The sequence below is a fragment of the Cotesia glomerata genome, linkage group LG10 (assembly GCF_020080835.1).
Source record: "Cotesia glomerata isolate CgM1 linkage group LG10, MPM_Cglom_v2.3, whole genome shotgun sequence".
NCBI lineage: Eukaryota > Metazoa > Arthropoda > Insecta > Hymenoptera > Braconidae > Cotesia > Cotesia glomerata.
Window position 1 is genome coordinate 15,331,991 of NC_058167.1, and position 26,195 is coordinate 15,358,185.

Genomic DNA, 26,195 nt, shown 5'->3' on the forward strand with positions numbered 1-26,195 from the left:
AAACGTAAATGCTGAAATCATTGAGTGAAAATCAAGTGTGAGTATAAAAATATTTCGGTTGATTCGTTCTGTTTAAAAATAAACAATTTTAAAATATCAGATGATATTAATTTAAACCCAAAATATTACAGCGAAATAAAAATTTCAGCTTGAGTTTTCTTGAAGTGCCAGGGATGGCCTGCAGGCTCAAATTTTTTTCAGCTTTTTTCAGTACATCAATTAAGATTAATCGAATACATCACATTGTTAATAGCTTTCCTACTTCAACAAGAGATTACTTTAATGTTTTTATACAATATTCATTTATTTCTTATCTTATATATAAAATTGTCTGATAATACAGACACTTAAATGATGGATTTCTTAACTTAATGGATAGTGTTATCACCTAAAAATAATTCAATATTTCATTGTCGGTGTGATTGAAAAATTAAGTACAATATCATAGTTGTTTCCGCAATATATACTCACCTCTACCTCTGAGTAACCTCTAAAAATTAAACGACTGTTGTAATAATCAGGCAACCACGTGGTGCCTGTGTATAATTTTTCTTATATAATATTTTTTTTTTGTGTAAGCTACAGTAAATATTTTCAACATGTAAGTATTCATAAGATTAATTTATTGAAAAATTTTTTAAAAACAGATTTCAGTAATGTAAAAAAAGTACAAAAAGATCATTCAAAATCTAAGTTGGATCGTTTTTAAAAAACTACTGGTCAACGTGACATAGTACGCTCCATGAATAATTTTAAATGTGAATAACTTCTGTTACAGGACGAAACTCTGGTTAAGCTTGCTAGCAATAATTGTCTCAATTATAATAACTGAAGCTTCGAATAATACCAATAAATGTATATTCAACAAATATTGTAACAGTTGCAGTACTCAGAAATGCATACAAGATAACTTAGACTTTGGTATAACTCTTTCATGTCCTTTTAATATGTTAATCACAAGGATGATAATCTATTTAATGGATTTATTTTTTAGAGCTAAAGATAATAAGAAATCTTAAACAAGATGTAGACCCTTGTGATGATTTTTACGAATACGCATGCGGTAATTTTGGTAACGTTAGTGGATCTCGAGCACGACTTTCACCTCCTCAAAATCTTTTTGCACCGCTGGCCGATCAAAAACGCCAGTTGATAGAATTAGTAAGGAGTAGTAATTCGTCAAATACATTCAGGCCTTTCAACTTTATAAACGATTACATGACTTCTTGTGAAAATTTAAATGAATTCAACAAACAATTCAGTAATGACCTTTTTTATTTCGATGATTTTCAAGTTACTTGATTCTCAAAAATACTAATTTAATATCAATTGTTTACTTAGATTCCATGATTAGATTCAAAGATCGTGATGTTATAAAAAGTGTAGTTTCCAAATTATACGAATGGCCGGTAGTTATTGGCTCTCAATGGAATGAAACCGATTTTGATTTGATTGACATCAATGTCAAAGCGGAAAGCTTTGGTATTATGAATTTTGCTATTTACAAACCATTCATATCACTATCAAGAGGAAATATATTAACTTACAAGGTAAGTTCCACTAAAATAATTATAAAATTTATAGTATTAACGAAATTTAGGAAATTTGCATAACTAATGTACTTTATTTTATGATTCAGTTGAGTCCAGCGAAATTGAACTTCCCAAGTTTAAATTCAACAAATCCTTCGTATTCGAGTCTAATAAACTCTGAAATTGGGTATATGGTCAGTGTTGCTAAACTTTTCGGAGTAAATGAATCACAGGCTAGAGTAGAATTTATAGAGTCTTTAGAATTCGAACGGAAACTCTACGATGCAAGCGTTGAGAATCACTCACCTCCACTCAATATCACAAATAACAATAATGCAATAACAATTAAAGCAGCAATCGAAAAGTGGCCAACTATAAAATGGATGAAAATATTTGAGCAACACCATTTTACCAACGAATCAGTAGTAATAATAACTAATCCTGATTACTTTACCAAATTTGAAAGATTAGTCAATGAAACTCCGAAAAGAGTACAAGCTAATTATATTATATGGAAGACAGTTCAATACTTAATTGAAAAGTTAGATGAGAAAGATTGTTTCAATGAATTATTTTTATATTTACCCGAGCTGTTGGCTTCCTATTGGGTACGGCATTCCCAAGTTGAAGAGCGCGTTAAAAACAGCGCTTACGAGATAGCTTTGAATGTCAAACAAGTTTTGATTGATACCGTAAACCAAACAAGTTGGCTGGATGTCGAAGCTCAAAATGATATAATTCAGTATTTACAGTTAGTTGATTTTATTTTTGGAGCCACTGATACAATGTTAGATGACAAAAAATTTGAAGAATACTATCAGGGGCTTCAAATCACTCCTGATAATTATCTTATGAATTTTTTGAACGTCAGTGTATTCTATGACCGCAGTTTACTTAGTGAAACACAGAAACCAGAAAATCAAAGGGACTCTACATTCGTATTCAAATTATTTGAGTTTCTTTCTACCGATGGTTACAATGAAGCGTATTCTGGTCGAATTGGTAACCAAAAAAAAAACATTTTTTAATTTTGATTCTCTTTCTTTTCAAAAATGATATTAAAATTTCTCCTCAAATCAAGTTCTAGATACTGGAGCCCTGAAATACTTTTATTTCAGTACCAATCGTCCAAACTTCGTTAATTACGCTAATTTTGGACATCTTATTGCTCATGAACTAGGACACGTTGTTGACAATCGTTACAAATTCCATAATAAGTACTATATGAGAGAGAACAATTGGGGTCAATTGACTAATCAAAAATACCAGGAAGTGGAAACGTGTCTCATTGAGCAGTTCAATAACTATACTTATGCAACGACCAACGAAACAGTATGACTATATGTTGTTAAAACAATAGCTATTAATTAATTTGATTCTAATGTTATATCTCATTTCTTTTCCCGTAGCTCGATGGTCAATTACTTTTGGATGAAAACATCGCCGACAATATTGGCATCAAAATAAGTTACTCCGCCTACCAAAATTGGGTCAAGAAACACGGAAAGGAACCAATTTATTCGAGCTCCCAATTTGATGCGAATCAGCTATTTTGGTTATCCCAAGCCAACTTTTATTGCGATTATCAATCTGAATTTAGTGACTCAACATCCGATAAAAGTCATTCTCCGAAGGATAAGCGTATTATTGGGTCATTTTCGAACAGCTTAGATTTTGCAACTGACTTTAAATGTCCGCTGGGATCTAAAATGAACCCCGTAAAAAAATGTAACTTCTTTTGAAAATCTTTTTCATAAATTTTAAGTAACATACTGTGTTATATATTATATACAAAGTAGATTAGGAATTTTGGGAAAATAAAATGATAGCTTGGCATAAATGTAACATTTATTTCGCATAAATTATGACAATAAATACAATATATACTGATTAAGGATAAATACAAAATGAATTGACTTTAAACAGGACTGTAGTGAAAATACATTGAAGCTTCGTTTCTATATTATACAAAGAGACACATTATATCTCAGCATAAATACTTATATTTTATTATTATTAGTATAAGTATTATTATTATTTTCATTTTTAGCTTTGTGAACATTTTAGACGTAATGAACGAGAACCTCTTGCTTATTACAATATAGGTCATTTATTTATTTGTAAAATATACTACGTTCACAATTATTATATTTTACATTTTTAATATATTATTATTAGTATTATTTTTCGTTACATATAGTGACGACATTGACTTGATTTATAATTATTTATATTTTACAATTAAATTAGATTCAATTTAACGTACGTACATATAGATAAAATACGTTTGCATAAATATATTTTAAAGATTACGTTGTCACTGTAATACGCATTTATTTTCGAAACGTTCCATTGTGAGGATCAATTCGCTGTCTATGAAGAAAAAAAATGCAATTATACCTCAGATGTATGAAAATTGAATAAAATCGAATAGAATGAAATTGGATCCGAAGCACCCGCACGAAGATTGCTGGTTACAATCTGAAAGTCTTCTGAGTTTTAAAATACCTTTGCTATACACACGTACAAACCACTATGGAACGTTCTATTCACTAACAGCAAATTCCAATCCCATGGGTAATGGACAAAAAAATAGTTTTATATTTATTTTTATAAAAAAATATACCGTAGGTGATACTGCAGTATTACACTAATAAAAAAAACTAACTTGATTAATTAAGTTAAGAAAAAATAATCTTGAATCAAGAAAATCATTTTTAAGAATTGTGTTCTTGATTTTTATACTCTTTGATTCAGATATTTGTACCTTCTGTCAATAACTATTAGTGCTTGATTCAAAGTTATCTCATCTTCAATCGATAAAATCAAATTCTTCGAACAAAAACAATTTTCGTAAGAAATAAAGTTTTTTTTCTTTATTAAAAAATTTTGATTTATTGATTTCATAACTGATTTTTTAAATTAAGAGAATTGAATTTTCAAAACAAATTGAATTTTTAAAAAATTATTTTTCTTCAATTAAACAATTGTCTTTTTTACAGAGTTTCTTTGTAAATAAATATCACAAAACTTCATAGCCTATAAAAAAAAAAAAAAAAAAATAGTGATGAGCACAGTATTGCAGTATCGCCGGAGATATAAAACCAACTAATCGATAATCGCTTCTTACTTGAATTTTTTTTTTTTTTTTTACTTCTCACTTAATAGCAAAAGCAAACTTCCATGGCAATATTATCAACTATTTACAATTTGATTTATTATTTTTTGTTATCTTTATTCTTTGATTTATAAATTTATTTAATTTTGCTCATATCGGCTTCTGTTAACTTTATTGATTATTATTCGTATGTTTTCGTATTTACAGTGCGATCATCAAAATTTTAATGGAATATAGTTTTGACAAATATTTAACAGTAAAAACTCATATTTTATCGATAAATATAAATAAAAATTGCTTACGCGAAAATATTTATTATTTGTGCACAATTATAAATTGATAATCTACACGGAGATAAAAACAGCATGTCAATCAATGCTGTTTTTTTTTTTTTTTTTGCGTAAACGTATATATCATTACGTATATCTTCAAATACGTAATGATTAATTTAAACATTAATTTTATTATTTTTTATATTCTTTAAAAGTTTTAATTCATTTTTTCGTCTATTAGTTAAGATCACAGCCATAGCTTTGAATACGAATTTCAATCATTCGTATTGTGAAGACCATTATAATTAATAATTATAACGATGTCAATAATCATAACTTCAGTACATACTACTCATTATCGTAATTAAAAATCAATCGACTTCATGGATACAATAGTTATTATTTTCATATTAAAGTCTTTAATGTATCATACACATTTAGAATAATCATTAATGGTGATTATTTTTTGAGATTACCAATTATTAATTTAGACTATCGTATCCAAAATTTATTTTGACTCATCTATTAAAAATCATTAAATAAATCTCTGGTTGAGTGTGATTACTTGACTCTAAAAATAAAATTCACAAATTTACACAGATCAATTTCACAGACAGCCACAGATTAAATATGATTTTAATTGAACTATTAAATTGATATGATTATCATATCGTGTAATATCAATTAGTAATTAAACTCTCAGAGCCAAAATAAATCATCGATTTTCTAAAAATATTCATTCTAAAATCTACTCTAAATTCACTGAGGATTAAAACAACAATAAGTCAACTTTCCTGAAGATCTTTATCTAAAAAACAAATAAAACTTACGACTATTATAAGTGTAACAAAAAAACTAAAACATTTTAAAAAAATATCTATTTCCCTAAAAATATCCGAATTAACAATAACGTTTTTTGATATATACAATTTGATAACAAGTAATAACAATTGATAAAACAATTAAATAATTTTGACGAATTTTTAATAATATTTCTACGTAATAAATAATTAATCAAACAACTATTACTGAAATAAAAATAAATTAGATTAACAGGGAAGTTGTTACAATAATCGTTAATTTAATTATTAAAAAATACTAAAAGACCCGAGTGCAGCTTACAAAATAAGTGACCATGTTTCAAGTCTCAAATAAAGCGTGCATCGTTGGGGTCTGAACTACTGCTAAGTAGTAGGAGGGACCGTGATATCGGACGTACTTATTTCGAAAAACGTTTTTTTTTTTATTTTCTCTAGGTGCCTAATTAAACTACTATAATCTGCTCTGGACGAAAAAGCTAATACTCTTTGTTTTTTTTTACTCATTAAATTCAACTCGCAATTAATTATATGTATTATCTTTAAACACTTTTACTTTTTAATTATACCTCATAATCATATTGTTTGTGACGTGAACAAAGAGACTGAAAATTTAGCCTTAACGTGACTTGATTATCAAGGAAAAGTATATAGTATATACAATACACATTTGCACTATCTGTGGGAGCGAGCAAACAGTTAATATTTAATAAATAAAATGGATAAAAATCTAATTCAAATCGTTTCACATATAATCATTGATTAATTAATTCGCAATTGGCAATTAGGCCCCATTTAATCTGTATTATCCCACGGGTAGATAAATTTTACAGACGAACAATGGCAAATTGTAAAAGTGAATTATAGTAACTATTTCTCTCCTCTATAGTACAAATTATAATGTAACATGATCGTAATATTGCCCGGGGATTGCAAACTCATTCAATCGTACTTTTCATGCAAAAATATTCTGTTATAATTCAATGTTATGTATATATACGCGTCTATATGTATATGTGTATATTGTTTGTGTGTATTTTATATGAATCAATGTACGTTCGTTTATATGTCAGCTATTTCCCTAGCGTCCGGTAGTATTACCAGAGCCGGAAATAAAATTTCATGGACGTTTAATTCTGGGCACGATTCGTAACACGATCGGATTGACATTTTGCGAATAAAGAAATTTAAATAAACAAGCTTACATATCTTTTACTAATTATTATTCTTATTTTTATATAAAACGCTCTTTTTCTTATAATTAGTTACTTTTTTCCGGGTTTCAAAATTTCATTTATTATCAAGCCAATTTTTTTTCATAAAAATTCAACGCCTACTCGGCTATCCAATTTTAAAACACAGTAACTGCAAAATTTTTATACCTGATTTTTTCTAGTATTGCTGCATTTTTTACAACTTTAAGACCTTAATTTCAAGTATTTTCTATTCATAAATCAAATTTTTCATCAATTTGGCGGGCAAACGTTTTTTTTAATAAGAAAAATTGAAAAAAATTTTTAAATGTTAGTTACTGTGTTTTGAAATTGGGCAGCCGTACTGCAATATTTATTTCAAATATTTCGCGACATTTTAATTACTCATTATACAGCTTAAGGCGATCGGAAACTGTTGAAATTCAGTTGATAAAGACGCACAGTTAAATGATAGAAAAATAATTTTGATTTTATAATCAAATAATAATGAAGAAATTTATTAAAGTTTGATTTTATAGAGGTTAACCAGAATTAATTTTATTCGATTATAATTATCGAAATTGCTTCTTTGTTATTAGAATTGATGACATGATGCATTGAGATAATTAATACGGTGTCATAAAAATGGCCTCTCTACATCTTATTCTTGAAGCTAAAAGGGTGTATTACAGTTGGAATATAAGGCAAAGTGCCAAAGAGGCGTATAAATTTCAACTTAGAATTGATAAAAATGGAGAGATTTATGAAGAAAAATTGGATTTTATAAAACAAAATGATATTCTCTATTTGGCTACGGTGAAATAAGCTTGAAATCAAAATAAAATAAAATATATTTCATGACACATTGAATAATGAGTTTGCAGAAAGAACTGGGTCAAATCGACCATCCAGGGTGAAACAATCACTTTTAAAATTATGATCAACTAAAAAAGTTACCTTCACATTTTAATAACAATAAATTTTTTTATGATTTTCAAACTAACCAAAAGTTTTCCAATAATTTTTTTATGTCTAAGACATAAAATTAGTCTGTCGACTAATAAGCAATAAATTTATGCGCCTTTTTAACTTCAGCATGACGATGTCAGTTTTAATTTCTCTGATACTCGTAGTTTTGTTTCCAAGCGTAATAATTATTAAAAAAAAAAAACCTTTTCCACACTTGTAAAAAATTAATTCCACAATTATTTCTCCTTGACTAAAATGTGAATGTGTAAAAAATTTACTAATAAATTAATTATCAAAATAACATGCGTTTTTAGAAAAAAAAAAAATAAACTTTTTGTTCATGTCGCTAAAATAAATTGTTTATTGTAATATTTAATCCCGAGATTTTAATCTTGAATTTTAACGAATCCGAATAATGTTTTGAATTTTCCAAAGTACTTTAATCCTTAGATGTATGAATTATGAGAACATAAATATTCTAGTTGGTTAATAAAATTTCCAGAGCTTTCTGATCAACTTTCGAACACGACTTGGATTATTTCTGAAGCTCCAGCTCCCACATTGCATTATAGATAAAGCTAAATGGACTAGATTAAACAAAAAAAGTATAATAATAATGGATTATAGTGACGAAAAATTCACTCCATAATCTACGTTCTACACATCGAGGTATTTTCATTTTACGTATTCTTAATCTTTCCGTTTAATTACACAATTAATTGCAATCATCGATCAGCAATCCGCAATTTATAATTTTATATTGATTATTCATTAATGTTAACTATTATATCATTATTTATTCATCAAATGATGCTTTTATAGTATACTTTCAACGTCACCTGACCAATAAAAATATTTTTTATCCAATGCATATTTTACTATTTTGATTGCATCGAAAATTTCAGGGCGACGTTGTGCTATTTTATTCTTGATATCGTATGTATATTTTTTTACAATACATTATTTTCTATTTTATTCATTCATTTAATTTTTTTTTCATTTATACTAACGAGTAAGACGTTGGATAAATTCCAAGTTAACCCTGTAATACACTAAAATAATTGCGTTTTAATCTTATCGTTAGCATTATCATTATCACCAAACTTTTTAAATTGATTCAGCCGTAGAAAAAAAAAACTGATATGAAGTGAATAAATATAAATGTGTGCATCAATTAATAAGCTGTAATTTAAAAAAAAAAATGGCTTAAACTTCAGACTTAACTCTTTTGTAAGGTGAAAAAAAATTCTATGTGGGCATATCAAGTCATATCGGAATATATCAAGCTATATATGTCCTAATGTGGCCAATTTTAATATAAGAATTTCATATGAGAACATCAGATCAAATCAAAATGTATATATAGACATATTAGACCAAATCAATTTATATCAGAAAATTTTTTCACAGGCCAAATTAATTTAACTTGCGACAAATCGTCGCATTCTGATTAATCAATAAATATATATTTCATTTAACTATTTACAACAATTTATTATTTTATTTTCATATTATTGTAAGTGATATTACAATAAAAAGAAAAAATGAAAATAAATGTTTCTCTAAACATTACTCATGTCATCAGTCATCGGGGTATTTGTAATAATATTTATGAATTGAGCAATAAAAATGACACATGATTATATTATTCAATTATATAAAAAGATTCAATGAAAAAGAATAAGAAAAAATATTTGTTATGCTTATGCATACAATATAATATCGGAAGCGGATGACAGAGAATTATATTCTTGCAAGCTCATGCTTATTCCATTTTTTTTCTCTGTTTCATCTATCTCTTTATATCTTTTTGGTCTTAACTTTATTTCTTGGGTAATACACTCGTTGCGGGATTAGCTAACGCGTCTTCAGTAGAGCTGGAATATCAGGATATCTAGTAAAGACTGGGAGATACGTTATATACTGATATTAGTCGGGAGTGGAGGATTTCAGATTTTGGAGAAGAACTGTGGTAAGCTTATCGTAATACGAATTGGATCTTTTACTTTACAGCCTCCTAAATTTTTTTACCTTTTAATATCTATTTTATTCGACTTTTTTCAATGACGTAATTTATGCTGCAATAATTTATTTATTTTTTTTAGCAGCAGCTGACCATAATATCCTCAGATCAATAAATAACGACTTCGCGAAAAAAATCGCGTATTAAATTTTTTCGCAGCAAACAAAAAAAATTTTTTTCAAGTATCGTATTGTAAATTTCTACTCATTGTTTAGAAAATTCTTTTAAATTTCAAAACAATTAGTTAAAATTGTGCTTAACATAAATAACCCCGATGACGAGACTTTTTAGTAAATGAATCTAGATATATTTACACTCACTTATAAATAAATTTAACAAAAGTCTTGGTTTGACGAGCTAGCTTCGCACGCAATATTTTATCAGTCCAGACTATTCGTGTCTGAAATAATAAAACAGCAGTCACGGCATGAAAACAGCGAAGTAAAATATAAAAATTAATAAATAGTAATATTCATGGTCGTAATAATAATAAAAAAAAAAAAAATTTTTTTTGGCCTTACATGCTAGTACTTTGGTAATTAGTTTTGCATTCATAGCATTAAAAATAACAAATAATTACAATTATAATCATACATATACTACAATTGGACGTTTCGCTTACGGGATATTTTGCTTTTACGCATTTTTATTTTTATTATTATTTTTTAGCTCTAGTTTCATTATAAATAACTAAAGTAAAAAAAGTTCACAGTAAATTTTTCACAGCAGAAACGAATGAGCCCACACGTTTCTAAATAATCGATTGTAAGTTAGCCTCCTCAGTCAACTAGACTCTTCTTTTATCGGCACTATCAATTTTCATCTGTCGGCGGATCGACTCACCACCATCAGGGTCAGACTTTCTTTGACTTGGACCGTAAAAAAAAAAAAAAAAAAAAAAAAAGAGAGAGAGAAAACCTGACCCGGAGCTTTTAAGATTTAGAATAAAACTTTATAGAAAAGGACAGAGGGTTTTTTCTGTTATTCCACTGTCATTCTTCCCCTTAATTTCTTCCTTTCTCTGTTCTCCGTTCTCCCTCGCTCCTGCGCTGCTGGGATTAACGATCATGAGCATGGCAGTCCCCTGGCCCAGATAAAGAGACAGGGGTGAGTTGAATCGTCGATCGAGGGCTATTCTTCTAAAGACGAAAGTGTCACGACGGACGTGACGAGTTTGAGAGATTTTGTCTGGCATACCGATCGCGTGACTAGAATTCTTTGAATTTTACCTTGAACATCCGCAAAATCCCAAAAGAAATAACAAAAAACATACGCTCCGAAATACAAAATAACTGAAAGTAATCTTACATTCATTTTGTTCTTTGTTTTTTGGTTTTTTTTTATGGATAATAGGTTAAAGACACTTGATGCAAATTATTTGCGATTTTCCTTTGGTTCTACTTTCGATGCTTTTGTCACTCGTTTTTTTTTTTTTTTTCTTTTTTTGTTTAAATAATCTTATGGCTTATGACACTTGGTAGTTTATGTGTAATGCTCGTAATCCCCACACTCCGAGTGTGTGGGTGGTGACGAACACTAGGTAGGATTTGGGTCTTCATATGCTTTCTCATAATCTCGTCGTCGTATCACCGCAAAATGTGTCATCTGGAATGTGTTTGTCTTTTTACAACCTCGCTCTAAGGTACCGGTCATGCTGTAGCCCATGTTGAAGTCACTCGATGTTACATTTGATGTCAGGTACAACTGAAAAAAAAAAATTTATTTACATTTTATTACTTGTTTATAAAATTTGCTACGGATGTAAGTTTATTAGTTGGACAAAATATTTTTCTTATCAAAAAACAAATAATAATTCATAGGAATTTTTATATTTTATTAATCGAAGAAAATAAATAGTATCTTTCAGATATTTCGATGTGTGTTCTGTCAAATAAATTAATTGTTGGCAATATTTTAGGTTGATTTATTTCCTGATTTTATCTCAAAGTTTATTAATTTAGATTTTTTCTCAAGATTTTTTTTTTGTTTTTAACGAAAACATTTTTTCAATAAATTGTTTTTTTTTTCTTTTCTTGTTATTTATTAATATCCCGACGGGTAATAAAGACTAGAAATATTTCTGATAAATATTTGTTGTAAATATTTAAAAGATAGTTTAAAAACTTTATAATTGAATTGTTCCTTTGGTTTTGTTTCACTATTTAAGAATTATAATTATAGAGAAGTTATTGTAAAATTTAACACATAAATTAAAAATCTAAATTATTATTATTATTAAAAAAAAAAAATCTTCATGATGTATATAACGTCATAAACAACCCAGATTTGTTGAGAGCGAACGTGTATATTTATAAATGTCAAAAGAGTTATGATTTTGTCAACAAGAAATTGTATAAGCCATTGTTGAAATTTTACGACAATACTAAAATGTATAAAGCGTATCACATAAGCAATATATACACCCAGGTGCTTAGAGCATTCTCTTCCATCCACGATATTTCTCTTCGTCATATCATACGTCGGGAAGGACTACGCTACTACCACTATTATCCTTCCTTGCAGTGCAGTAGAAACATGTGCTAAAAGGGATATCTTTCGTGTTAAGGATTTTCGTGCGGAATATTTCTCCGATGTATGCATATACGAATAACCGTGAACAATTTAACATTTTATACACAATGCATCTCTGTTGCAAAATAAACACATTGTAATGATAACATTGTTTGCACAACAAAACAAAGAAATAAAATATGATATACGATAGCACAAATGTAAATATTCAGTCTCAACACTTTGAGCTAAAAAATTTCTGCAACGAATTAAGAGCTGATGTATTACTGCAACTAATTAATTCTCAGTATTAATTAAGAATATTTTGAAATGAATAGATCTTCAATAATGAAACCAGTGAAGCACAAAGGATTCTTCTGCTTGTAAAATAAATTAAATCGATCGATCGATTATTAGAAATAACTAGAAACGTATCGCATATCGAACTACGGATGATTAAAATTATTAATTAATGGTTAATCTGGAGTTTCTCGTGGCACAGTGGGTTTAATATTACTATTGGAGATCCTGATTTGGTTAGAGTAACTGTGGTCACCTTTGACTGGATTTCGGTGTATGAGGTTACATTGTGATTGAGCGTTATTGGACTTCCAAAGTCATCATCCAGAATTACACAATATCCAATTCCAATTGTTAGTTATTGTTATTATTAGTAATTAATTAATTTAGATCCTAAAAACAAAGATTATTTCAAATTTTTCTTGAATAAAAATCATTTTCCTGATTATACTTCTCTACGATATTTTTCATGTCGATAAAAAATTATCCTTCGCAAGTCAAGATTAAAGAAATGAAATATGATTGATCGACAACCAATTTACTTGCCAACAAATTTTGAATAGGATCTTCCAGGCCAATAAAAAACACCGTCATATTAAAAACCATATTGGCACTTAAATTCTATAAGCTTAAAACCGGCTTAGTGGTAAAAAAAAATATCTATCAAGGTGTTTGGGTTTATGAAAATCCCAAGAGGTGTCAAACGTAATGAAGGACTTTATCCTTACGACAACGACACTATTGACAAAGTCGTTGTGTCGGTGGCAAATACAAAGATAATCCCATGCGACTGTAGCAGTCTGATAAGAGTACCAACAGTAACAAGAGTAGCAAGGAGTAAGAACATAGCTTCACTGGTTGGACGATTCCCAAGGTGTACCCGCATGAATACGCCAAACTATAACTAAGTCATACAGTTATACCTTATATTATTTTTTCATTTAATTAAGCACGGTAGATTAGGTGATGTCTACACTCAGCAGCAAAGTTATAATTGAAATAAATATACTCGTGAAAAATTTTCTGATTGTAATTGTAATTGTAATTTATTGACAAGGTCGTAGGACAAAGTCCTCTAATGGCCTGAAGATAATACAAAGGATATGTTCAGAGTACTTTGTAGAAAGTAGCATTTGAAATATAAAAATGGAAAAATATGAAATAAGTTTAAATGGACATACATGATGAGTAAAACTATAAATTTAATAGATTTTTCTTTAATCTTGATAAAGATTAGCCTTGACATTCCCATAAATAACCTGATATAACTAATTTCAATGTATTGCAATATTTTAGCATATAAAAATATTATTTCATGGGTAGCTCCTACAAAGAATAAACTTAATGAGCAATGAGCATGCATCACCTTGAAATCAGGATCAACAGTCTGTCGCTTGAACGACCCAATGATGTAGAGGGTTCCTGTTCCTGTGTCCACCATCTTCGCCTGGGTTGTGTATCTGAAACCATTCAATGTCTTATACAATAACTGTATACACTGCAACATGACAGTAATCGCCCAATGTCGAACAACAACGGCATTGACGTTGGTGTAAATTATAATCATTGATTATGATTATGACACTAATGATAACCGTGATTGATGGCTAATGAATTCGTCACAGACCACCGAATCTTCGATGATCTTAATCTTGCGTAAAGCATTTATGTTCCGTGTCTATACCTATACATCTCTCTTGATCATGATATCATACGTAACGTCTTAGTAAATAATACGGCAGTTATATACATAGTAGTTGGATAATCACATAAACGCACGATTAGATCAGTATACTCAGCTGCGGTTGCCAGTGCTTCTGGTTCTAATGCTTACACTCCTACTTCTCTGCTAGCTATGGCGGCTGCCGGTGCTGTTACATGCCAAAACTGTTAACTAAACATCCGAGCATTTGGTGAAGTAGACGAGTGTATGTGAGAGGCAATGAGCTTGCACAGATTTAATACATGTATCAAACTTTAATGTTGGGAGGTTCTTAGCTTATAAACCTGTCAAGTCTAGAGCGAGGCTTGAGCTTTGCTGTAATTTCAAATCTATCTCATTATAGATACTCATTTTCGTGGATTATTGTCGATTAATTATAACTACTCAAGTATTATGCTTTATTAATTAAGCACGTGAAGCTTGGTGCTAAGGGCGGAAATATTTTAAAACTTTTTTAAATTGAGCGATATGCTTTAGAAATATTTTACTAACATGAAAGGTGTTGGTCAAAAAGCTCTTTGATTTCATTGAAATTACCATGATATAAATAAGTAATTACTTAATATGAATGAATGAGCATAAACCGTTGAAAAGGGGGAATATGTTTAGTAAATTTAGACTGGAATATCCTTGTCATGATCCTTTGTGGTCTTTGAGCATACCCGAGCCACAAACACCACCCATCGCTTTCTATCATAGTCAAAACCACCAAACCCACCTTGTTGCTATCAGAGTAGCTTGTTAAACTTCCTAAATTCTCTTGTTTCTTATTTTAATCGTGTCAAAGGCTAATTATTATGCAAAATATATCTACATAGGCTTTTAAACGATAAAATTTTTTTTGTTGAAAAATAATCTGATTTTAAGTAGAAATTTCAGATAAAATGTTGACGATAAATTAAAAAAGTATTATATATTTTTCTATTTAGTTTGAAAATGATTCAAATTTTTAATTAATTTTCTAATTTCTGAAAAAATGATAAATAGCATTTACTGATTTCAATAAAAAAAAAAAGTTTCTGTGTGTAGAATTTTAGCAGTTTAATTTACAGACGTTTAATATGGCGGATAATTAAAAAAAAAAGAATGTCATGTTTTTCTGGTCCGAGGCACATGCGTGTAATTTACGAGCCATTATTTTTAGTTCTCTTACGTTTTAACTGTAATAACGTAAATTTCCTTTACCTTTCTGCACGCTAATTTTTTTTATCTTCTTTTTTCCGTCATTAATTATTCTACGGTTATTTTTGTATTATTTTTACAGTCAACTTGTTTATTTCTCGTGGATTAATGTCATTAATCTGTGTTTTTTATTTTATTCAATTCAGTTTTAAAAATAATCATTAATACGAAAAATTTTTACAAAGTTTTAATATTCATAATTCGAAATTATTGGCAATTAAATAGTGATTGACGTTTGTTAGTCATTATGATAGTTAAAAATTGTCAATGTTTATAAATTTTCATGCAATATTGAACTTAAAAAGTGATGACCGGTTAGAATTCAGATTGGCTGTAAAGAATAGACTGTAAAGTGTTTGAGTAACTTTTTTTTGAAAGGGATTCTCAGTGAAACGTATCTTTGTGACTGAATTGGTAAGGATTTAACCCTACGACAAATGCTTCATGATACTCTTAAAATTTTGAAGGGAAGCAGAAGGCGCATCCCGACAGAACTTAACCCGACGGCGATCATTAAAAGTTTAATCGTCTTCTATTCAAGTGCAGGGAGTGTCTTGGCTCTTGTTTGAAATTTCGCTGCGGTACGTTAGTGAAGAAGAAAAAAATGGGGATCTAGCTGAACAAAAAAGTATAGTCATGCTTTTTTTGTTTTAACTTCAAGACTTGAAAAAAAAGGATTAATTATTCAGGGAAAGTTGTTAGGGATTCTTAGGGAGACTCGAATTATTAAACTAATAATTATGAAATAAAATACTTGGCATGATTGATGCATGATTAGACATTTTATTTTATTGTCAAAATATTATTTCGTGCACAAAAAAAAAATTAACTTTATTCAAGAAAAATATTTTTAAACTAAAAATATTCGTAAGAAGAAAGCAACTTAATATTTACTTCAAAATTTTTTTTCTTGCAAGCTAATATATTTTTTTCCTGTCAAAAAGTCATGAATCTTTCTTAATTTCTCCAATGTACATAGAAGACACATTCGCACGTGTATATGTACTGTTCCTCTAATTTTCCCTCATTGTAGAACTCAACAAAATCACGAGCGATTCCGCTTTATGCATCGACATTAACATGCAACAAAACAAACCCATTGAAATTTGAATAATAAAATAGTTAGCATAATAATTCTAACTATTTCAAATGAATAAGTTTACTCTCATTCATTCAAGCTTTTTCATACATTATATATACATTTACTTAAGAAAAGTTATTTGAAATCAAAAGATCTAAATACTACGAACTGATGTTAATTCCGTAGTAAAATAATGAGTGAAAAAAACAGCTTGAGTTTTTTCGCGAGTGTTTAATCTGAAGTACAAACGAAAGTGGTGCCCAGTGGTACAGAATGGTCCGCCGTAATGGGCTTAGTCCCTTCATACGCTTTTACGAGTCTTCCTTTCATTAAAATTTAAAATGATAATGTAAATTTCTATCTTTTTATAGCGTTATACCTTGTAAAATTAATTTTCTTCCAGTATCAAATATGTCAGGTGAGTGTATTTCTTTTTTAGTTTCTTAAGATGTCAGAGAAAAAATAAAAACAAAAAAATAATAGATTTATCTTATATTCCTTCAACCATACATCGGAGTTCTATTATGACTACCTATGTAAGCCACTATTAGTTTACCCACATATACACTAGTTTCACTAAATCCAAATAAGACCTTGACATGTGGAATAACGCTTCCTACTTAAACTAGATTACGGATAAACTTGCTGAGAAATCTCGTTAAAATGTTTATGCTTAACTAAATCTAAGACATTTAACGAGATTTGATTGCAAAAACTCAACTTTATACTCACTACTTTAATTACGATAACGTTATTTTATATCTCGGGCTGAAGATGCTCGTTAAAGAAAATATTTCAACTGAACTCAAGATGCGGAAATAAATCGACCATTGAAAATATATTTAATTCCTCCATAAAATTATATTTCGTTTGCTTACGGTTAATCATTACTAAAAGTACTTTTTGTTTGATGGCGAAACGAAATTTAAGTTTTCTTATTTTACAGCTCAACAAAATTTCAATAAATGTTAGCTATGATTACATTAAAACCAATCGCAAAAAGCAGCGATACAATAATGTTAAAATAAATAATCATTATTTTTAGTTGTCTATAAAAAAGAATAAAAAACAAAATCTTATTTCAATTTTTTCTTTAATAAATATAAATATCAACCAAGTCAGACTCAACCTCATAAAACTTTTCTTAATAACATTAACAGAACTTCCTCTCTAAAAGAAATGAATGAAAAAAATTATCCGCTTCGTATTTATTTCTTATTTACTCCACAAGTTATTCACAGTATATAAAACTTTCTGTTTATGCTTATCATCATAAATGTCTTACATTTAAAGATGTTTCTTTTTTAGTTAAAGTCAACTGTGCCATTATTTCGATAATGATAAGAAGTTTGGTAAGTACTTGATACTTGAAAAGGAAAAAATTTTAAATTGGTAATTTTTTAATGCGCTTTTGAAAGTGCTACAAAAGTTTAACTCAATAGGCTGAATAAACAAATTTTCTAACTCTTTTCTGAACAAATAATCGGTAAGTAAATAAACAACTGAATATTTTAAATATATTAGTATAGAAAATGTTATCTTTTACCTCAAATTATTTTCTTATTGGGTGATATATGATTTGGTTTTATGTATCCTGTCTTTTGGAACGAGATTTCTAGTAAGTAAATTATTTCAAGTTGGTATAATTTTATTTTAAATTTATGGCTCTGCTACAAAATTTATTCATAAATAAATAAGCTTTCCACATTAATATTTTATGCATTGGCTTTCAGTTAAATAAATATTTTCGTTAAACAAAAATTTAATATTTTGCGATCACGTATGTTTGTTTCTACCAAACAAATAATATGCAGAACCGTTTTTATTTATATTGCTATATGAAATGAATATTTAACAATGCATATAATACAAATGCAGTGAGTTTTACTAAGCTGCAATAAAATAATAAAATTTTATCTCAAGTTTCAAATAATACTAAATTACTAAATAAAATAGAAGGCTGTGAATGATTTTGTAATTTATAATACTTACTAAAAGAAGATTATACAAATGACATTGAAATAAAACGCTTTATAATCCGTAAAGTCCTCAATTAATTAATGAAAGTGACGAAATCAAAATTAGCATTGAAAATAGATTAATAGTGATTAAAGAATAGAGAAGTAATTTAGCCGGATTATCCAGGGGGAATCTAAAGATCTTCATGATCGTTAATCGAGCCCGAATCCCAGCAATCTGAAACTATCGCTGGAGATCCTCAACTCCATTATCTCCCCTATAGTTCGGTGTCACTCGGGAATAGCGAGAGGAAAAGCGCCCTCGTGAGAGTCTAGAACTGTACTGTGAAAACTTTACCTTAACCCACTATACCAACTACCACGAGTAACAAACACACACCGATACATACTCCTATTGTAGTTTAAGCTCAATGAATAACTCCTGTAAATACCAACATCCTATTTCACTCTTCATTTAAATTTTACAGCACACATTTCCACTACGGGAACAAACCTACTAAAACACACTGCACACTGTACAGATAACGGCTAACAACTGAAAAGAAAGTTACATTCGGCCACATACGAGATAAAAGGTAAATTTTATCTTGGAATTCATAATGTTATAGGCGTATTATGGGCAAATTATTAGTTAATTTAATCATGCAAGCAAATTTAATAGGTATGTTATCATAAAATCTATTTAAAAGTTATATTAAATCACTTTCAACAGTCAAAAAATTTTTTCAAAAATTCATAATTTTTTTTTGGTTGGGTAAAAGAATTTTAAAAAATTTTGAAAAATGTCTTTTATAGGGTAGGAAAGGATAAAAAAATTTCAGAAGCATAAAACTGCAATAGCTTTATAATCCTGAGTGCAACAAGGATAGTACCGTTTCTTGCAGTGAGTGCGTAATTTTTATAGAAACGAGCTACTTCTTTTTAATCAAAAGTTATTTTCAAATACACGACTGAAAATCTCTACTTTTACTATTTTGAAAATTTCAAGCAGCCACAATTTTTAAATAAACTAATCTACCAATTTTGCTCCTCTTCAATCTCATCGGAAGTAGTTGTTCAAGAAATAAGTTTACTAAGTTTCATAAAGTTCCTTCAAGAAAGGTGAAAGTTGTGGTGAAGACAGCATCCGCATTTTATCACATGAAAATATTAAGTAAACTCTTATATGAAGACTAATGCTATAAATAGATTTCTGCAAGTGTAACAAACAATACCTACTCATATTTTATTTGTTTAAAAATTTTAACTGCTTCTGCGTCCTTTTTTGCTACCTTATTGTTATTGCCAGCTTATTTCAAACAACAACGAGAAAAAACAAAATGTCGCTATAGAAAACCGGTTGCCAGTCACGTATGAGATTGTAAGTGGTGCTATTCAACGTATGGTCAGCCAGTTTGTACAAATGTCTCGGGGAAGCGTAAGAAGTGTAACGGACAATGAGGGTAACAAATAAGAAAAAAGAGAAGGAAAATAACGAAGATGGGCGATGTAACGAAGAGTTTGAGTGGCAGTAAATTGCGAGTCCTTATCACCCCCGGCAGAGCAGAGCTCTCTCTAACCCGAGAGACAGAAGCGAGAATGCTGAAGCAAGGAGGTAGGTAACTGTGAGGATGTATATATATATATATATATATGCCCCTATATATATAAAGGAAAAGGAAGAGCTGAAGCTATATACCCAGTAAGTTAGATGAGTTCTAGTTGCGCGAGGTGGTAGAAGTCATCTAGCGTAGCTCGGGGTTCGTAGAGTGAGTCAAGGAGCTGAGTGTTTGTAGTAGAAATATACAAGTATACAAGTGCACTAATATCAGCACATCATGTACATGCACGTATAAAGAGGTAAGAACCAAGTGCCAGAGGTATTACTTGCCCCCGAATAACGCGATGCAACTTGGTTAGATAGCTTAGAGATATCCGGCTCCTAGGCCAAGCTCACTTTGAGTGTTTGTGTGTGTGGTGCAGAGTTGATGTAAGTGAGGGCTCAGATATTAACGATGGTTGATGCTGGGTAGTTCATAACGGATGGTGGATGGTTGGTAGTTGATAGTTGGTATGTATGCACATGAGAGAGCATGCTACTGATAATGATAACATAAGAAACAGTAGCATACCAATGAAGGATGTTGGATGTAGATCTGAAGGTAGGTATAGCGACATTAGTACACTTTTAAAATCGGGTTGGCGTGCTGAGAATTTAATAGAACTTCACTGTTCGAATGCTAGAATTAACTGAAAGTTCAGTACTATCATCGTGGGACATTCGGCCATAAATACATATGTGGAGCACGTTTGATGGGGGCATTCATGCTCTGAATCGGCAATTATATGCTACACGGCTCTGTTGTTCATGAGAATTCTGTTTACAACTATTACGGCTGTTGCAATAAATACAACAGTAATTTTCCGGTTTTTAGTATTGTTGTAAAAAGTACTATTCAGGTTATGATAATGATGTTCCAAGTTTCATGATTTTAAACTCTGTTGAAGTTTCCTCGTGAACTCGTTAGTTTTTATGTCAATGTAAAATGAATATTTTTAATGCTGCTAAGTACTGATCGTTTCGGTTTAGTATCACCTATTTCGATGACCAAAGCTTTCAATCATTTTTAACTTTCTGCTTTGGAAATTAATAATTTTTTGAAACAATCTCAATTAATTTCCAATAGCAAGAAGCTCCACTGATGGCTTAGAGGATCAACTGTTTTTAATTTTTTTTTTTGATAATCAATATTATTTATTATTATTTAATGGAATAAAAATAAAAAATGTGATAAGAATTGAGTGAATTTGAGTATATATTTAAAACGAAGGTATTTGAAACAAGACGTGTTTACGACTTGGTGGCATGTACGACTCTGACCTCAAGCCTTAACTTGCTATAAAACTTAACCTTAGACCTACATTCGTTGAACACATTTTCCAACATTCCAGTCTTTACTTGTAAGCTTTTTTTTTTTTTCATACCTCCATTCTCTACTTAGAGCTAGCCTTCAATTCGTATTTTTTTAATTTGATAAAATAATTGACTGCCGTTGATCTGATTGATTATTAAAATTAATCATAGAGTCACATACAGACGCATGTAGCGGCGCATGCATTATTTATACAGGCCCGCTGAGCAGCGAAAGCCAAATACTAAATGAAAGTTTATTAGCTTTTAATTGATGTTGTTTTTAATCAAAATTCAATTAAGGTCACTGGATTATTCATGTATAATAGTTCTGAGAATTGTTTCATTCGTTAAAGTATTATTATCGATTCTAATGAACTAATGATTAATGCTAATTTCTTTGGAAATGTTATATTGATTAATGAGAGATAATTGGAATGGATTTATGAATAATTGAGGATTAAAATATAATTATAAATAATGAAGAATAATTTTTTCAGGGTTGTGAAGGTCATTTTAGTGAGATTTCAGGTAATAAAATAAGATTAAATAATGATTATATTATTATTGAAAATAATATAAAGTAAAAATGAATAAAAGCAGTATATTCGGAAAGTGTAATGTTATAATAATTATTAATTAAGGCTGAAGTGTGAAGTAATATCATATTTAAACCGTAATTACCAATGATAGACATTAATAGAAATCACTTCTCGATCATCATTAACAATATAAATTGAATATCACATATTATGTATTTCATACTGCAACGATAAGTGAGTAACTATTTTTAGTGTTCGTTCTATTTGTAACCTTTCAATATTGATGGCAGTAGACAGTTGTATGTAGGCCACATCTGCAGTAGGTAAAGAGAATATTGTTACGAATTAAATTCAGCCTTGCTCACGTCCGAATGGACATGATCATCATGGGACGTATATACTTGAATAGCTAGCTGGTCGAACCGCATAAAGACCCTATCAATCTATGCGGTTTTAGGGTCAAATTTTAGCCATCACAACATTCACAGAAAAAAAATCTAATAAAATAGAAATATATTTCCTCGTTTCGTGTGATTTTTCTCTTTTTCCTCTTCCTTGTAATATACTACCACAATCTTCGAGTTATAAGTCCAATCTAAATTGCTGTTATCTTACCAATGAAAACGGAAATTAACCTGTTTCTTCCTGGCCACTGTGGATTAATCGCGTTTCTCTATCTTTCTTTTGATAGTTAGCTTCGTATATCTGTATATGTCTAATGAGAAATCCCGCTGAGAATAAAGCAAATGAACTTTTCAAGTCTTTGCAAATATTCTCTTCACGTTTTATTTTCTTTTCGCTTGTTTGAGATTGTTATTAAGTCGTTTTAGATTTTTTTTTTTTACAAATAATACTATCGCGTAATACAGATATGTAATATTTATTGAACTAAATTGTGTACCGAGTTTCATAGTTTTAGCGTTCGAGTCATTCGTGTGAAAAGATGACATCACAGTTGAAAAGTTTGTTGTGATTTTACTCAAACGAAAATTCACATTGTTAAAGTTTTACGCATCAACCATTTCAAGGTTTTTGCACAAGCAATAAATTAACCCGATACTATCTAGAGTTTGAAACAAAACTCTTTCATTACGTAACGTATCTACAGCTAATTAAATTTGTCGTGAAACTTTAAATTAATTATTTAACTAATTAATTAATTATTTCTAACCTTCTTGTTCCAGCAACTTCCACGACTTTACATCGACTTCGACTCCACCAAAAAGGTGTCAATGTCCAATAAGAACTACTTGCACTTCTTGCCCATCCTTCTTCTGGAAATAAGAGAACCTGGAACATCAAGTTATAATTTAAATTTAACTCTACACTAATAATGTATTTATTCAAAGTTTTTTCAAATGTTCTCATGCTTAATTAACTTGTCTATCAATTTTAATGTATAAAAAACTATACATAGAATACCATAAATCATTTTTTGACCCGATTTAACATTTTTTTAAATTAAAAATTCAATTACTTTTTATATTTGTTAAAAATTAAATTGACATTGATAAAAGTATATTGATAATGATGATATAAAAATTTTGAAAAAATATAAGTAGTTAATCCTGAAAATTTGTCAAGAATAAAGATACTTCTGTTGCTTGTATATCGTCTTTTTTTGAACCTCTCTACATTCCCTGGGGTGATGTGACCCCATAACTACAGAAATATTGAAATTCTCTCGACTCCCTTGAGTTCAGCTACGTGGCTTTCAATTTTTTGCATCATTTTCCTTTCTTTCCTCTCTTTTCCCAAGTTTTAGATTTTTTTTCTTCACTTGGCACGACGTCTTACATCTTTCTTACCTTTTTCTTATTTATTTTTCATCCAACCCAACTTCGTGAGCGTCATACTCAAGTTTATATACGTAAGCGTCCCAATAACCCCACTGTGTGTGTGTATAAGAAGTCGATTCGTGATTTACGACAAGCCACTCATTGAAAATTGTCGAGGAAAACTAAATATCTATATATATATAAATGTATGTACTTAAGAAAAATGTGTATATAAACTGCATATAAAGCGGTGTACAGCAATCGAAGAAGAATAAGAATTATTTTTTTAACTCCAATTTTGATGGAAAAAAATTTATTTCGATTGCCAAACGAGTTTAGAGTCTCGAGTCTAGACTACCTATCGTGAGGGTAAAATTCTCGTTAATTTTATTCGCTGGAAACCCACGTAGGTAAGAGCAAACAAAGTTAAAGGATAGAAGACTGACGATAGTCTGGTAGAAAAGTATACACATATATATATATATCTCTACATGTACGTGTAAGTATGAAAGCACGAAATGAGGGAAAAGAACGTACACATTTTAAATTCGTATTTTTCATGAAAATATCTTTACTGAACTTGTCGAATTGACGTTCCAGTTGAGTTACTTACGAGATTTTTATCGTTCAAATCACCGATACTCGCCATCTCCATCTCCATTTCTCTGTTCGTCTTTTCTTTCCCGTTTATTTAGTTATTTTTTTTAGCCCCGATTTTTTTACATCCACCGCAATGAAATTTCGTCGACCTAGCGCGAGCAAACAACTATATCGAATCCGTTTCTCCTATAGCAACCTTTCGAATTTGCTGACACGCGTGAAATTCGATACGAGATTTATCTTTGCAGTTTACGGATTCACGATTATTCTATACTCGTCCCAGTGGTTATTTCATGATATCATCGGATACATCCTCTCGTACTGCACTCTAGTCTTCGTTGTCATTCATACTCAATTTTACAGATCGTCAATTACACATCCGTTAAAAGTGCAAAATTATTGTTATTGTTATTACGCATTTGTTTTTTTGCAACACCCTGCTACAGATAAACCTATACCTATATTTGATTAAATAGCCGCTAAAATTAAAATCATAAATAAATAAAGTACTCGACAATTTGATAAAATGACCACGCTAATTATGTTAGCCTTTGTGGACTTTCTATACCGTCATTGTCGATAATATCCGAAACTCTTTTATACGTAATAAACAAATTGATTCTATAAATAGATCTGAAATATCCATTAGTAAATTAAACAAAAATTACAAGTATAAATTCTGTTGTCGCCTATGATTTTCGAATTATTCATGCACATCAGTTTGTGCACCCATGTACGTTTACATTTGGTTGCGTACAACATTCATAAGTAATCGCGTGCAATTCCATTGAAAACAAATGTTTAATTTGTACTATCAATTGCAATTCTCATGATAAAATTTAATTATCTTCCAATTAATAGTGAGTAATAAATACTCTTTGATGACAGTAATGTTTATTCATACAAAAATTGTCGGGAAAAAAATTAATTACTTTTCAACGTTATTGTAGTCTGAAACCATTAATTTTGAAACGCAATTATTCTCACGTTTGAAATAAAATGTAAAGCCTGTTGATGCTCGATAATTGTTATCATTTGTGTAATGGGAATATAATTATGCAAACGAATATCACGAGAAAAATGGATAAAGTTTGAATTTTATCGACTTTAATTTTCGGTTCAGTGATACGATTTGTTGCTTGTATTAACGTCGATCATTTCCAAGCCGTGTCTCAAGTCTCGGCAAAGAAACCGACTAAAATTTCTCTCTAAGCTTTGTAAAAATAGCCGGTATAAATCCCTGCGGTGTCCGGTGTGAGATTTATTGGCGTTAAATCTACCTCAGAATACGCGGTTTTAAATCCACACTACACTTTACTTCACGGTGGGGCTATTTTTACCAGTGTTAATTGATATTTTAAATAAATTTTCATTTAAGGGAAAATTGGAACTCAATATTATTGTAATAAAATAATAAATTATTTAATCCAATAAAAATCTATTGTGAGAATTCTGCAAGAAATTATTAATCGAAAGAAAAAAGTTTGTGAGATATTTGATGACCACAAAATTATATATTTGATGTTATTCCAACTACAATAACAATTACAAGACATGAATATACTCTCCCTCACTGCCGCGTTAATACTATGAAGCTAACTACAAAGTTTTGGCTCCTATCACATTAATAGGTGTAGATTTAAGACAGAACATTAAGGTAACCTTACTAATGAGTCCATCGGTG

General features: G+C 29.7%; 2 protein-coding genes across 2 annotated transcripts in view; one reads left to right on the plus strand and one right to left on the minus strand.

The window, feature by feature from the left end:
* Positions 1-388: 388 nt before the first annotated feature.
* Positions 389-3,274, plus strand: LOC123273010 (neprilysin-2-like). Its single transcript, XM_044740086.1, has 7 exons — positions 389-601; positions 779-921; positions 995-1,261; positions 1,342-1,550; positions 1,640-2,534; positions 2,614-2,864; positions 2,942-3,274. Coding segments are annotated over exons 1-7 (2,100 nt in total). The 5' UTR covers positions 389-599.
* Positions 3,275-9,845: 6,571 nt separating this feature from the next.
* The window catches only part of LOC123272680, a 46,627-nt gene continuing 30,277 nt past the window's right edge, over positions 9,846-26,195 (minus strand). The window contains exons 3-5 of the mRNA XM_044739621.1: positions 23,305-23,423; positions 14,103-14,196; positions 9,846-11,629 (exon numbers count right to left, since the gene is read on the minus strand). Coding sequence (XP_044595556.1) covers positions 11,462-11,629; positions 14,103-14,196; positions 23,305-23,423 — 381 coding nt within the window. The 3' untranslated portion in view covers positions 9,846-11,461. The remainder of the gene's footprint in view (positions 11,630-14,102; positions 14,197-23,304; positions 23,424-26,195) is intronic.

What these genes read in the sequence shown, in the direction of transcription:
- LOC123273010 (XM_044740086.1), top strand. An exon ending in GAAATATATTAACTTACAAG is followed by an intron (nt 1,551 to 1,639) that starts GTAAGTTCCACT and finishes TTTATGATTCAG; the next exon opens with TTGAGTCCAGCGAAATTGAA. An exon ending in AGCGTATTCTGGTCGAATTG is followed by an intron (nt 2,535 to 2,613) that starts GTAACCAAAAAA and finishes CCTCAAATCAAG; the next exon opens with TTCTAGATACTGGAGCCCTG.